Source organism: Melopsittacus undulatus, chromosome 5 (genome assembly GCF_012275295.1).
Source record: "Melopsittacus undulatus isolate bMelUnd1 chromosome 5, bMelUnd1.mat.Z, whole genome shotgun sequence".
Taxonomy (NCBI): Eukaryota; Metazoa; Chordata; class Aves; order Psittaciformes; family Psittaculidae; genus Melopsittacus; species Melopsittacus undulatus.
In genome coordinates, this window is record NC_047531.1 from 11,773,827 (window position 1) to 11,788,846 (window position 15,020).

Below are 15,020 nucleotides of genomic sequence, written 5' to 3' on the forward strand. Positions count from 1 at the left end.
GGCAAACTTCAGCTTAAGATAACATATGATGTACAGTTTCTGGCTAAGTGAGCTGCTGGACTTCCTGTAGTGATGAATCAGAACAAAAGGAAGTCTTGAATTGTCCTGAAAACATTAATCTTGATGCTCTTTCTCAAATTGTTCAGTATGTAGTGTGCTTGATGAGTTGCAGGCTTAGCATTCACACAATTAAGGGGAAGGAACTGAGACTGGAGTAAGCAACCCAGTGCTGTGCAAGCAGAAAGGGAGTAAAGCTTCCCAATAGCAAGGCACCTGATTCAAAGCCCTTTCTGATGGCTTTAGTTAACAAAAGATTTTATATGTATGTATACATATGGTAATTAAGCCATTCCTCTGCTTCACTTCGGTTGTTTTAAGTGTTAGAAATACAGCATTTTGTGCCCTTAATTGTTAGTCATCATTCTTTGGAATCCTTCCCAGGGCTTTGCTGTCACTTCAAACCTAAACTTCCCCTTCTGTTCCTGATGCAGGTATACTTCTGGCCCCTGCTTTTGCATGTCTTTTGAACTTCATATTTGTCCAGGAATGCTTATGTGTGTGCTGTTTCTATACCTCAAACATTTGAGACTGGTGGTGCACATTAAGAAATGTTCTTTCACTCTTCTTTGAAAGTAGTAAAGAAGTAAAAAGAAAAAATAAGACGATGGTTTGTTCTGTATACCTGAGTAGTTTTATGCTACATTTTACATTTTTGATTGTGTACAGCTTTTAGCATGGCTGCTAAGAACTTATTTCTTGCATTAATTTTATCTTCCTCCTTCTAATCCTATACCTTTTTTTACCCCTGCTTTCATAATCCTGTACATCTTCCCTGGAGTCTTAGTCTGATTATGTTGAGCAAGAAACACAGATGTAATGTTCAGATGCATGGTGTTTTGACATATGTGGATTTCCTGGTTCAGCTGGTGTTTTGAAATGGATATCCTTATTGATTTTAAAACCTTACTCCTGTATCTTTCAGGCCCTTGCATACAAATGCTGAACAGCTAACTAAGCATCCAGGTGTTCTGCCTCTGTTTTGTATGTTTCTGGCAATTATTATATTTGCTGTTTGTTCAAGCTCTGAATCTGTGGAGATAGATACTTGCTCCAGTGTGACTGGCTTGCTTAGACTCTTGTTAGACCTTATTGACAGTGACCAACATATTTATCAGTGGACACTTTTTGGTAGAATTATTTTATATGGGAGACTACCTCATGACCTGGGTTCATGCTGTTGACTTAGTCCTTCCACCTATTGGGCACACTGGTGAAGTGTCCATATCAGGCTTGTGGTAGCATGCTTAGCCCAGTCAGAAAAGTTTGAGGGTGTCTATTTACGGAGCTACTAGGTTATGTAAAACTTAGGAATGATAGTGCCTGATTTATTGTTCTCTCATATCTAGGTAGTTCAGGCCAGGTAATAACTAAGCAGGAAATGAGTTCCTGTTATATAATATTGAGTATTGAGAAGTTGGCTTGGAGAGCACTCAGCAGGGGAACCATTTAGTTTTTTGCTCTCCTAGTACCTAGAGGATGGTCCCACAAGCTTGTGGAGCATCACAAGGCCCAAAGATGCACAAGCTTCCCATGTTGTGTCCCATTAACTATTCCAGTCAAATACAGTAGAACTAGAAAATGCTTAATTTAGTTACCGGAAGGTCAAATTTGTATATATTCATTCAAGAGACTCAACAAATTCCTCAGAGTATGTAAGTTCTTTAAAAAGCTGCCTATAGGCCTTTTTGTATGACTGTTGGGTAGCTAGGGCACTTGTCTCAATAGTGGAAACTTTGAATCAGGATATTCCTTCAATGTGATGTGTTTAAAACTGTAGGTTTGTTGTAATTTTGGGCTGAAGAAACAACAAGCTGTAGCTGTTTGGTGCCTTTAAGCATCTTTCTTTTGTTGTCACATTGATTTGTAAAAGTCAGGAGGAACCAGAAGATGAATAAATAAAAAGAACTGGAGACTTTAACCAGTATTTATAGTGCTCACCCGAGTTGCAGAAAACCTGTAGTTCTATGTATTGCTTCAGGATTAAGTCTTCTTTTATCCACTTATTTATTCAAGCCTCAATCTTCTCAGGGCTGTCAGGTCTATTCATTTTAGACGAGCATCCTAGCTACTTGGCTATTTGTGGTGCCTGATGGAAGTTGTCACTCCTGGTCCTGTCTGTCTTATTTGTCTAGTGTATTTTGAGACTGTCTGTATATATACATGATGGATATATGCACTTTGTATATAAGCACATGTGTATATGTAGATACAGATACATATGCATGCACACACATGTTTTTTAATGTAATGTCATTAAAAAGTGCAAACTGGACATAAGACTAAAATCAGTAATGAGTTCCTGATGGTTAGTACCTGTCTGTTTTGCTAAGCACCAATTAAAATGGGAATGTAAAGCATGCAGGAGTATTTAGGAGATGGAAGAGGCGATAATGACTTATGAAATTTTTCTGTACATATAGACTGGAACAGATATAGCAAATATCATAGATATGGTGTTTCAAGAAAAAGTCCTAGATCAGTGATGGGTTGTGAATAGAGAACAATGACTTTGAGCAAATCTATTAAGAAACCTAGCTGTGGTGCCTAAAATGTGAGCAGTCATAATAAGGAAAGAGCTCTTAGAAAATCAAACAAGCCGCACACAAAATAACTCCAGATAGTGTATGCAAAGGAGAGATTCATGGGTATACTTCAGACAAAAAAAAAGCCCAAAATGTAAAGTTCAGGGAGTCTTTCTGACCTAAGCCATTATATACTTTCTTTTTTAACCATTCGGTGTTGCTTAAGGCTATAGATCCAAGAAATACGGTGAGCCTGTGCAAGAGCTAACTCCTTCCAAAAGAAGGGCTCCTATCTCTTACCAACTGCTTTTTCTGCTTTTATTTGCTTTGTCTTAGCCTCTTGTGTTTGTTGGTCCCTTCTATTATTCAATTAAATTTGGACACAGTAGGAAAAAGAAATCTTTCTGCTGGGCTAGCGATGTAAATTATCTCACGAAAAACATCTAGTGAGTATTAGCACTACACTGTTAATGCAAGAAGAAGACAGTCTTCTTACCCATATAAGCCCAATGGGTTTGCTCTCATTTGGCATAAAAGAAACCTAAAATTGGTCAACTGTTTGTGGGACACAGCTGCAGTTTTAGATATTGCTGCATGAGGTGAATATTTTTCCTCCGTTTCATATTTTTTACTAGAATTAGGAGAAAGGTAATACTAGATTGCTACAAGCTATATAGACTCATAGAATCATAGAATAGTTAGGGTTGGAAATGACCTTAAGATCATCTAGTTCCAACCCCCCTGCCATGGGCAGGGACATCTCACACTAAACTATGTCACCCAAGGCTTCATCCAGCCTGGCCTTGAACACCAGCAGGGATGGAGCATTCACAACCTCCCTGGACAAGTCTGACTTTAGACTTGGCCAGGCAGAAGTCTTCTTGGGGCAGGCAAAATGGCCAAACTAATTACAGCACAGTATCTAACCCTGCTCAAAGAAACTCATGTAGGAAAATACTTAATGTCCTTATGTATATTTTGCTGTTACACATTTTCTTCCATTCAAAAAACAGTTTTGAGGGTTCAATAAGAGCCTGTCTGTACCAGCTTACTGGCATCACAGAAATGCCCACTACCACTCTGGGTCTCTTAAACCCTTTTATCCTTCTTTGCAACTTGTTGAATGTTGGAGAGGAGGTTTATATGCTGGAAATCCTTAAGCTGTCCTAGAGTTATTTTTCTCATATTCAGTTACTTTTGAAAAGCAATTCTGTCATCAATTTTGATTGAACTGAAGTAGTCTGCCTTTCACACTGTTTGACTTTGCTACAAACTGCAATAGAATTTTAAAGAAGGAGGTTGTGTAAGTATTCAAACTGTTTCTCTTGCTATGTGATTCCTTCACTGGTTTCATTACACATCAGTGTTAATAAATTGATACGTAACTTTTCTGTTTATGGAGAGTTTATTGAAATATCATAGTTTCCAATTCTTAAATCTAATAGCACTATTTATCAAGTAGTATTGCTTCCAGACATCTGGCAGTGCTATAACTGCTTTGCATCTCCTTGGGATATGTGTACTCTGGATTTCACTGCTAATAAAACAGTACAAGTTAAATGAAAATGATATGAAATAATCACTTAAAAAATCTAAAGTCATATTTTTATGGGTTGCTCTAAAACTTTTACTTACTACTGTATATTCTCCTATGATTATCCTAGTATTGGTGAGCTAATTTAGTTCTATTTTTAATTCTTAGTGTTGAATCTAAATTTAAGCCTCAGGCTAAAATTCTATGGATGGCAAGGTGCAGGTGAGAGAGTAAGCTTTACCCACTGTGATTCAGTGTGATTGATTGGCTTACTGGAAGGTTTCAGCTTGGTGTTAAGCTGTGTTTTTCTTTTGTTAGTCACATTGCACTGAGCCTAATGATAATTTGTGCTAGAGGAGAATTCTTTTGTGCATTTCTTATGCCTGCTCTCATCTAATACTTGCAAGCAATCACAGTCATAAATTTTTTAGGACAGAAGGGACTGTAATATTGTGTTTAGCTTCTTACATAAAATAAGCTATAGGTTGTTTTCGTACTAATTCTTGTCTAAAATCTGATAGCGTTTCCTTTTTTTCTTTGAGTCTGCAATTCTGAAAGCCCTTTATATTTGATGGCTGAAATGATTTGAGGAAAGACTAAAAACCAAACTGCCAATTTTTTCACTTTCAAATGAGTCATTGGGAAGCTCTGAGAATTCTGAACAACTCTAAAATTCTATAGCTCTAAACTTAATATTTTGTGCCTGGTAATCTTTTGTTTCTGAACATGTTTTTTTCTGTGTACAGATCCCAAACCATACTGGGGTTCTAATTTATATACATGTGTGTATATATATATATATATATATACATATATACAATTTCATCTTGGTTTGGAAAACATCATTATCTTTCATCTTGGTTGGAAAGCATCAAAGGTATACTCCTGTAATTGTTCAGGAATATTCTGTCTTTGGAACTTAATGTTACTCCATCCTCACTCTCCCATCTGATGTAGGAGGTACAGAGTGAGCAGCCTTGTTCCTTTTCTGTTGTAGTTGAGCTTAAATGTGTAAAGATGAGAAATTAGCTTTAGAATGTGCAACCTTGTTACACTGAAGAGGGTAACACCTTTGGTAAGGCAGAGTTCAGTGTAGGCCCGCTTATTCCAAGTACCACCTCCTCAGCCGGAACCTCAAAGAGCTCTCTCCCTTTGAAGTGATTTTACTGAATCAAGAATTTGTGAATTAAGTAGCAGCGGTTGATTTAGAGTCTTAGTGCCTTTTGCTAATGAGAAGTTATGCCTTTGCTATCGAAGTTCAAGGTCAGTAACTAAAAAAATCAGTTCAACTTAATGAAAATTCTTTTGAAAACCTTTGAAGGATTTCTGTTACTTTTTGCACACCGCTTTGTAGCCAGTATTTTTCAGCTGTATGTATTTGAAACTATTGAATAATTAATTTTGTATTGATCTGGTTTGATTTTTCATAGTTAACTTTAAAACCTGTGTATATTAGCATTCTGTGATAAATTGCATGAAATGTGCTCATCTAATAAGATGCTTTACTTAAATACAGTTTTTGTGTTAGATCCTACTGCTGTATAAAAAGCCCTTGCTATTTCTTAGCACTCCTGGTTTAAGATGTTCGAGGGAAATCTTGGATACAAAAACATAATGTGGCAGTTAAATAAGAAATAGGAGATGCATATAATTTTCCTTATAATAATTGAGAGGGAAAGCATATTGGAAATGCCTGTAACTATTTTCCTTAGATGTGCAAATTTGTTTAAAAGGAAGAAATCATCTATGCATTTGAGCTTTGTAATTTTGAAAAGCATATTACTGCAGTTCTGTAGGGCATTTCCATCTTAATAGGAGTAATTGTCCTGAATGTGTGTCATTTTGCTTTTTGTTTAATAGAATGATATGACACCAGTCCGATTACAGTGGGGAGAAATTCTTATGCCACTGCTGAAGAAATACAAGTTGAACATAACCTGGGGTGATCAGGACCTATTGAACATTATGTTTTTCCACAATCCAGGTAAATCCACATTGATTCAAAGCCAAACATTACAAAGTTGATCTTTTCTACGATGTTAAAAAATCATGGAAAGTGCTTTTAGCAGGCTTTTTGTGAAAGTATTAAAGGGACTTGTTGCTGCTTTATGTTTTCTTCAAGTGTCTATTTAGCATTGGAGCTTACTAGAGTGTAATTAACTGCTAGGTTTCAAAATAACTACAGAAATTTATGAAGCAGCTCTAAGGAAAAAAAAGGGGAAGATTAGCATATTTCCTGAAATGATTCTGATATTTAATCCAGAGTTCTTATTTTTCTGCGCAGAAAGTCTTTATGTCTTTCCTTGCCAATGGAATTATCGCCCTGACCACTGCATCTATGGAAGCAATTGTAAGGAAGCTGAAGAAGAGGGTATATTTATTCTTCATGGAAATAGAGGTGTTTACCATGATGAAAAACAGCCAACTTTTAGGGCAGTCTATGAAGCAATAAAAAACGTAAGTGCTTTCAACACTGTACTTGTGAAAAGTGTCTTTTTTTGGTCTGTTTTATCTACAGGGCTGCATGTATTTTTGTAGGTTTTGTTGGTACCTTGATTGCAGCAAGGTTTTTTTTTTTTTTGCTTTTAGGTGATTTTAAGTGTTTCATAGGCTTTTCATGTACTGCTTAGCCAGAATTCCAGTGTATTCTTTTTGTGGTGAGCATGTTCTGAAGCATGGTGTAGACTGTCTAGGTTAGGATTCTAAAACATGGCCTGTAGCTGTCAATGTCTACTAAAAAGACTTTATTCCCATTCCTTTAATAAATACATCTGGTAAGCTGTTTCTATGAGTGTTTGGAGATTGCTAGAAGCTTCCTTCTTCTTCTTCCTTCCTTCTTCTAGAGAAGGAAAAAAAAACCCTGACCTTCTTCCCATAGCTGGTGTGTATTTATGGCAACATTTAAACATTTAATTGTAGTTAGATTTGGATTGTAGAAAATAATTTTTTCTTCGTACTGTGTTTTGACCTTTTCTAGAGATTCAGTGTGTTAATATATTGCTGTTCCTTTAAATATTAAGCGCAGTGACTTCTTTTCATTCTGCAAATAAGGCATCTAATAAACTATTTATCACTGCATCAGTGTACTCACTGAAGAGCTGTAAAATTTAGCACTGATGCACATTTTAATGTAACAGGCTATTGTGTGTGTATAACCTTCAAAAATCAATAGTATATTTTAATGGTGCTTTATTACATGTTGCCATATGGATATAAAAATGAAGAAAAGTACTTTTGAGGGTCTGAGAATTCATTGTGCAGAAAGTGAATATGTTTCCATGAAAATACGATTTGTTTCCTTTGAGCATTGTCAAAAACAGAAGAAAAATATTTCTTTTGATTTATTTTCCCATTTGGTTTATGAATATGGCAGAGAAAATATGTAAAACGCTGCTGATTCAGTGGTAATAAGATGAACAAAATTATGTTACTTTGAAATGCTGGTTTAGCTTATCATTTGTTTATAAAAATTATTGCACTGTTGAATTAATGACTTCTTTATTTCATCCCCCTGTTAAACATAGTATGTGTTCAACCATCATTCAGTTTAATGAAACTTCAGTAGTACCATTTTTCATACTGTTGTTTCATTATAATTTGATAAGAAGTGTATTCCTTAAAAGTTATCTGTTATTCAAGGAAGTTACTGTTTAACAAACAAATTACTAGGAATCATGTTTAGACCTGTAAAGTTTTAATTTAATAAGATAACTTCAAATTTCCTCCTATTCTGTCTGGGTATCTTCATTTGCTTATATTTAAAGATCTCGCTTGTTAAGGTTATTAAAAGCATTAGAGAGTGTTTCTTGATTTAGAGGTGTTTTTCAAATATTGCATTCAAGAAGATGAGTTCTTAAATGTACTTGCTTTCTAAAGGTTTAGTAAATACAATATTCAGAGGCATTTTTATAAAACTCTTTAAAACCCTCTGAATAATGATACTCTTCTGTGTTCTGTTGACCTTTAATCTTCTTTCCTTAACTTCCTTGCAGTATTCGTTTGGAGATGATCTGGTTCATTCCCTGTTGCAGCCCCTAGAACTGGAATTACGGAAAACCATGCATACATACTGTGGAAGAGTATACGAAGTGTTCATAAAGCAGCTGACAAAAAGTGTAAGAGACTTGTATGCCAGAAGATCAAAGGGAAGGTGATTTTACTTCAAGCTGTTAAATCAAGAGACTGAATTAACATACTTCTCAGAAGGTGCAAAAGTTCTAATAAGGCTTGAATTGGCTCTCACTGTGCCCAGATAAAAGTTTACTAGCATGTGTAAAAATGAAGAAAATATTCTTGTCATGAAGAACAGGAACTTTTTTCTGCAAAGCTGACTTTTTGCTCTTTTGAAGTTTAATCACTGCTAATGTTTATCTTTAATACAGTGATTTAGGTGTTACTGGCTTCTACAGTCAGTAGTTTTAGTCTGTATAATTCAGTTATCTAATGATCAAATGAACAAAGAAATGAAGATGGTTCTATTTGGGAGTGTACCTCATTGCCTAAAATTCTGTTAAACTGTGAATGTAGCAATAACTGAGGCAGCAGCACTAACCTCACTTTAAAGGTGTGAGCCTTTATGTAAACAAAATTGTTTACAAGTGCAGAAAACACTCTTCAAAGAAATGTGATATAATAATTGACAATCTGTATGTGCCTTTATGTGTTCATCTCTTACATGTTGAAGTACTGTTTTGACAATCTTGTTTTGCATATCTGAGATGTAAACTGCACACTATAAATACAGTGTCCTGAAAAATTAATACCTATATGTGATACTAGTATTCTCTGTCTGTAGGTGCAGAGACTTTTTAATGTACAGCATTTGTTTCAACATGGTCAAAAGATAGAGCAGAATTGAGGATAGGTGGTTGTTTTTTGGTTTTATTTTAGCAAAAAAATTGGGTTGAAGTTGTTTGTCTTATAATACTTCTAAGAAATTACATGGTTTTGCAGCTTTATGGGGCATTTTGGAAGTAGGAGAAAAACCACCAGTGAAAAGCTGTTGCTGTTGTATTTCTTTACTAAGAATTATTACCTGATGATTATTATGGAGTATTTAGTACTGAAAAGTGAAGAGTTGTAATAAGTTCTGATGCTGCCTCAGACTGTGTATTAGATGCATTTCTTAGAGGATATATCATGTTACCATATTTTTTAATAACATGGCTTTAAAATAGTTTTGGGCAGACTTTCAACTACATGAATGCATTACTGGCAGTAGGTTGATAGTGATTTACAGCAGGCAAAGGTTAGGCTTTCTTTAGTTTCTTAAGTTCTCTTAGTAGAAAAAGAAGTTGTTTTGTTTATGTAGTACAAACTTTCTTTTTTTCTGAGGAAAACATGAAGAAAAAGGCTGAGTTCTAGTATTACAGTAAAATACTATTTAAACTTGCATAGTATGAAATGTATTTGATTTGTAAAGTATATTTGAACTTGGATAACTGGTCTAACTGAGATGAAGTCTTCATAAAGTGAGGTTTTTGGATTCCAGAAAAGTTCCTGTGTGTTGAACTTGGAGGATCCACTCACTGACTTGCACCTTCATCCCGATCCCATTTTAGAAGCTGAATTTTTGTGGCTCTTTCCTTATCAAAGGTGGACTTGCTCTGACTCCCAGATCCACGTGAGCTGGACGAATGCTTTAGCAGTACAAAACACACTCCATTGTAAGCAGAGTTTATATTCTGCTCCTAATCTCCCTGCTGGCTCAGGGTGTAAATTTCTGGGATGGACCCTAGGAAGCAGTCTGCCTCACATGTAGTTATGCTGTCTTTTCCTTGCTATGTCACCTTTTGAAGTCTGAAAACCTAGAAATCTGTGTGAAGGTAAATACTGTTATTGACTGATTTTACAATATGCAGTGCATTATTTTTTTACATAAATACTGATTTTTATATGAATTTGTCTACAGCTTTCTTTTTTTACATGTTCTGTGTGTTTTGTATTTAAAAAATATTTCTTCTGGCCTGTTTTTTTTTGTTTGTCTTTGCATAAATGTTCAGATCTGATTTTAATTTTAGTATGTTGTATGCATGTGAAGATACGGCTTAAATCCTGCTAAGCCATTTTAGGAAAAATGGAATTTGAACACCAGCAGCAACCTTTCCACTTAAATTCCAGGTTTTGTGGGGGATTAGACCAAAAAGGGTTAATGTTGAAGCTTATCATAGGATAAAAATTTTTACTTTGTGCTAATTTCAAGCAGTGTTTCATAGAATCATAGAATAGTTAGGGTTGGAAAGGACCTTAAGATCATCTAGTTCCAACCCCCCTGCCATGGGCAGGGACACCTCACACTAAACCATATCACCCAAGGCTTCATCCAACCTGGTCTTGAACACTGCCAGGGATGGAGCGTTCGCTACCTCCCTGGGCAATGTAGCAGAATATACTGTCTTATGCCATAGTTTTTGTATAGTTTTAATTAATATAAAGTTAAATTGCTCACCTTGACTATCCGTTCCCAAGTAAAACTCATGAACACTTTAGAAAACATAAATGACAGTGTTTAGTAGCTTCCATTATGTAACCCTGGAGTATTTGTGTTGAATAAATGTTTAGTCCTGTAGTTCCTATGTCTTAAATTTAGAAAGATGATTTACCTTTAAAAACAAATCTGACCGACAGAACATTTAGAAACAGTGAGAAGCCTGGGGAACTGACAAGTGTAATAGAAACTAGTTATACTCCCAATCATTTTAATATCTGATTTATAAAATTATATGCACACATTTGTAGAAACTTAGATGCAGAAAGGAAATCTATATTGCTGTCTAGTTTTAGAAACTGCTTTTTCTGTAGATATACTAACTAACCAACAAAACGGGATCTGAAAAATTATGAAACTTTAGAAATCCTATTTTTAACAATTTATTAATTATAAATTAATACTAATAATATTGTAAAGTTTCATAGAAAAATGTAAACATCAGGAAATGTGCTTTCGAGTTAAATTAAGGTAAATGTTTTCATCGTGCTTGATGTCTCTGTACCATTATTCTGTATCTGTGTAAGAGGGATCAGAGTCTCATGGTAGAGGTCTATTTGAAGATGTCTTATCTTACTTGTTTGAAGTTCTGTCTCTCTTTGTAGACAGTATGAAAGGCCAGCTAGCCCTTAATGAGACCGAAGCACCCTTATCTATGGTACTTGCACCTCTGCCTGTTACCAAGCCTTATGAAAATGTCTTTCCAGTTATTTGTAGTTCTGTCAAAATTCAGACTGAAGGTCACCTTTTAATGCCAGTTGCATTTGTTTTGGTAAGATTTTGATTTACATTTATAAAGGTTAGAAAAGAGGTTTAGAAGAAAAAAAATGTTTTTCCTTATTCTGATTTTAAACAGCTTTTAAAGCAGTTTGGAGTTGCTTTTTGCTGGGTTTGACCTAAATTTGGTCAAATTAAAAACTTCTGGCAAAATGTTTGGAAAACTGAACTTTTTGTACAATGTTTCTGTCCACACTGGGTATATTCCAACCACACAGGCTTTCCGTGCTTCCGACTCTGCCCTTTCCATAATAGGGTGACTGGGAATGCAGTCTTCTTTCTTTTCCTCCTCCCAGATTACACTTCCCATCCTGACAGCAGTGAAGAGGAAATAATTGCAATGTAGTGGTGGTTGGGGGAATGGTCTGGGTCTGCTTGGAAGGTTTAGAAGTAGAACATGGAAGAGCCCAAGCTGGAAGTGTAATGAATTATATTTATGTGCATTATTAGCCTCTCTCTATTTTAAGCAAAAGTAAGACTGAAACACTATTGCTTATTTGCTCACGTTTATGGATGTGGTGGTATTTGTGGTGGATTAAATAGGGTGAAACTGAGTAGTAAAATGAGTCTTCTACTCTTTAGCTTACCTGTAGGAAACCACTAGACTTTTGGTTTCTCCTGTCTGGATTATAAAGGTATTTCCAAACATATGGTCATATAAATTTCCATTTCTTAGAAGTCTTAAATTCTTTGCCTATTTTTTGTTTCAAATTAAAAGATTTTCAACTATCAAGCAGGTTTAACAGAATATCCATTTACTGACTCCATATTTTCTTTTACCTGATTACATGGAATACTGCATAATTTAAATTAATGTGTGGGCTGTTTGTGTCTCCATTTAAAAAGAATACGTTGTGTATTATGAATAGTTATTAAAACATTCTCTTCAATGGTATCTAAGTTTACAAATATGTAAAGGGTCGGTGTCAGGATGATGGAGCTAGGTTTTTTTCAGCAATATCCAGTGATAGGACAAGGGGCAATGGGTGTAAACTGGAGCATAGGAGGTTCCACGTTAACATCAGGAAGAACTTCGTTTCTGTAAGAGTGACAGAGCACTGGAACAGGTTGCCCAGGGGGGTTGTGGAGTCTCCTACATTGGAGATATTCAAGGCCCGCCTGGACAAGTTCCTGTGTGATGTACTCTAGGTTACCCTGCTCTTGCAGGGGGGTTGGACTTAGATGATCTTTCGAGGTCCCTTCCAACCCTTGGGATTCTGTGATTCTGTGATTACCATAATTATCATAGCTTCCCTGCCCACTTCACTACTCTGTGAATGGGTAGCATTTGGGACAGCTTCTGTAATTTTATGTGCTAAAATACATTGCAGAGAAATATAAAGTGAAACTATGGCTTTTTCTTCTTTAGCAGGAAGTAGAATCTGCTGTAGCATAAACAGTAGAAGTATGAAGTAACTGGAAGGTGCTTCTCATCACCGTGGATCTCTCAACAGATATTAGATGTATCTGATGTAGCTGTTGCTGTCAGTCAGAGCGCTTCTGTGCACGGGAACCCTCAGAAGTGATGTTGTAACTTGTGTTGTTCAAAAGGAACCTGAAATAATTTTCTGTCATGTTTCTAATCTCTGGATATCTTCTGTTCCATCTCTTCAGTACTGTTCAGCTGTCATGGTTTAAACTCAGCCATAAACTCAGAACCACACAGCCACTTGCTCACTCTCTGCTTTGCTCCCTGTTCTGGGTGGGATGGGGAGGGGAATTGAAAGAACATAAACCCCAAGTGTTGAGATAAGAACAGTCCAATAACTGAAGTGTAATGTAAAATTAATGCTACTACTAATAATGATAAGGGAAATAACAAGGAGAGAGAATACAATTGCTCACCACCTGCTGACCCATACCCAGTCTGACCCAAGCAGTGATCTCAGCCTTCCAGGTGACTCCCTCCCAGTTCTGTACTGGGCATGATGTGCTGTGGTATGGAATATCCCTTTGGTTAATTTGGGTCAGGTGTCCTGTCTGCTTCCTCCCAGGTTTCCATGCCCCTCATCATTGGCAGACCATGAGACTGAAAAGTCCTTGATAAGGGTAAGCATAACTTAACATGCCAGGGCTTTAGTTGTTGCCGTCAGCATTGTTCTCAGACTAAAGCTGAGACACAGCACTGCACCAGCTACTGGAAAGGAGAAAAATAACTGTTACAGCTGAACCCAGGACACCAGGTAAATTTATCTGTATATATGAGAAGAATAACTTAAACTCTTACCAAGTTTTGCACAAATAACAGCCAAGTTACTTGTTCAGGTTGCCAAAGCAGGCAAAGCATGAACCCAACAAGTCAAATCTTAAAAAATTAAACACAAATGTATGCACTTCAGGTTCCCTTGGAAAAAAAGAAAACTGTTTGATTCAAGTTTAGCTCTACAGAGAAACACCACTTGCTTTCTGTGTTTAATTGCCAAGTCTTCAGTAATGCGCAGTTGCTTTGTAGTCCTAGAAGAGTACTAGAAATTACTGCTCAGCTTTAAAACCAGATGATGTTTGCAGAGGTGATGGTGAATGTTCCACTTCAGGAAGTGAGGAGAAAATCTCATTTTAAAGTAGTTCTCAAAATCTCTCTCTTGTAACCACTTAAGAGGTCTGTGTAAGAACAGCTTGTCCTCCAAGGTTGTCATAAAATTAAAGATTTGTGGTTCCCCACTGCATTTTTAAGCCTTAGTGGGCCTGTTAAGATTGTAAGTTCCTTAAAGGAATATTAAATAATCAGAAATTCTTGCATTGAAGAAATTCAGTTGTATCTCTTCAGCTTCGCAGTTGCTTTATGCACAGCTGCATTCAATTCTTTGGAGTCCTCATTTAAACTTAGGAATGTGCATCTTCCTGTATATTTGCTAGCAAATTTCTACAAACCTCATTTCTTCACCCCTCCCCCTTTTCCCTGCACTGCTTTTAAACAATAATCCCTAAGCTCTTTCATTTGAATGCTGATAAAAATGATGGGAGATATTGCAGAGACCTGTAATTAAAGGAGGATCTGTAGTCTTACTGTGGGTGGAATTCTTTATTTTCTTCAGATTGTTATTTAAGGGTGTTTGGGCAGGAGGAATTTTTGAGCATTTAGTAAATTCATTACGTGTTGTGAGTGATCAGCTGGTAGTTTCTTCCCTGAATCAGTATTGTCGCTGTCCTCTCTTATGATAGATGCTTGGCTGCCGTCTGCCTGCTTGATCTATAATACTGCAAGTTCCTTTAATCAGAGCCGTGACTGTCACTTCTAGATCTGGGTTTTAAACCTTCATCCCTTATCTGGGTGCCACTGCACTTGAACAAACCTGAGACCTGGTTTGTTTCCACTTTAGATGTCTATCCTCAGATTTTATTTCCTTGTTTTAGTTTCCAGCTGGAGCTGGAAAGGATAAAACAGTGAGAAAAGGGATGCAGATATTTTCACAACAGAAACTAGAGAATTGCCTATTTCTGAAAAATAATTCACAAATTTTAAATACCCTTCTGTCCTTGAGTCTTAATTTCTGATTTGGTAGATGTAAGGGTCAGCATCCTTGGTTCAGTCAAATCATTTGACTTTACCTGTGTCGACCCCGTATGCAGAGGGACGGGCAGCTGTCTCCTAAAGACTGGTTCTGTGTGTACTGTGAACTCCAAAGAAAGGAACCATCAG

General features: G+C 36.3%; 1 protein-coding gene across 2 annotated transcripts in view; it reads left to right on the forward strand.

Moving 5' to 3' along the window:
* GXYLT1 (glucoside xylosyltransferase 1) overlaps window positions 1–8,876 on the forward strand; it is a 33,365-nt gene extending 24,489 nt beyond the window's left edge. For both annotated transcript variants that reach the window (XM_031048056.2, XM_031048057.2), the window contains 3 exons: window positions 5,977–6,100; window positions 6,401–6,573; window positions 8,109–8,876. In XM_031048056.2, the coding sequence (XP_030903916.2) occupies window positions 5,977–6,100; window positions 6,401–6,573; window positions 8,109–8,270 (459 nt within the window). In that variant the 3' untranslated portion in view covers window positions 8,271–8,876. The remainder of the gene's footprint in view (window positions 1–5,976; window positions 6,101–6,400; window positions 6,574–8,108) is intronic.
* The last annotated feature ends 6,144 nt before the right edge of the window (window positions 8,877–15,020 follow it).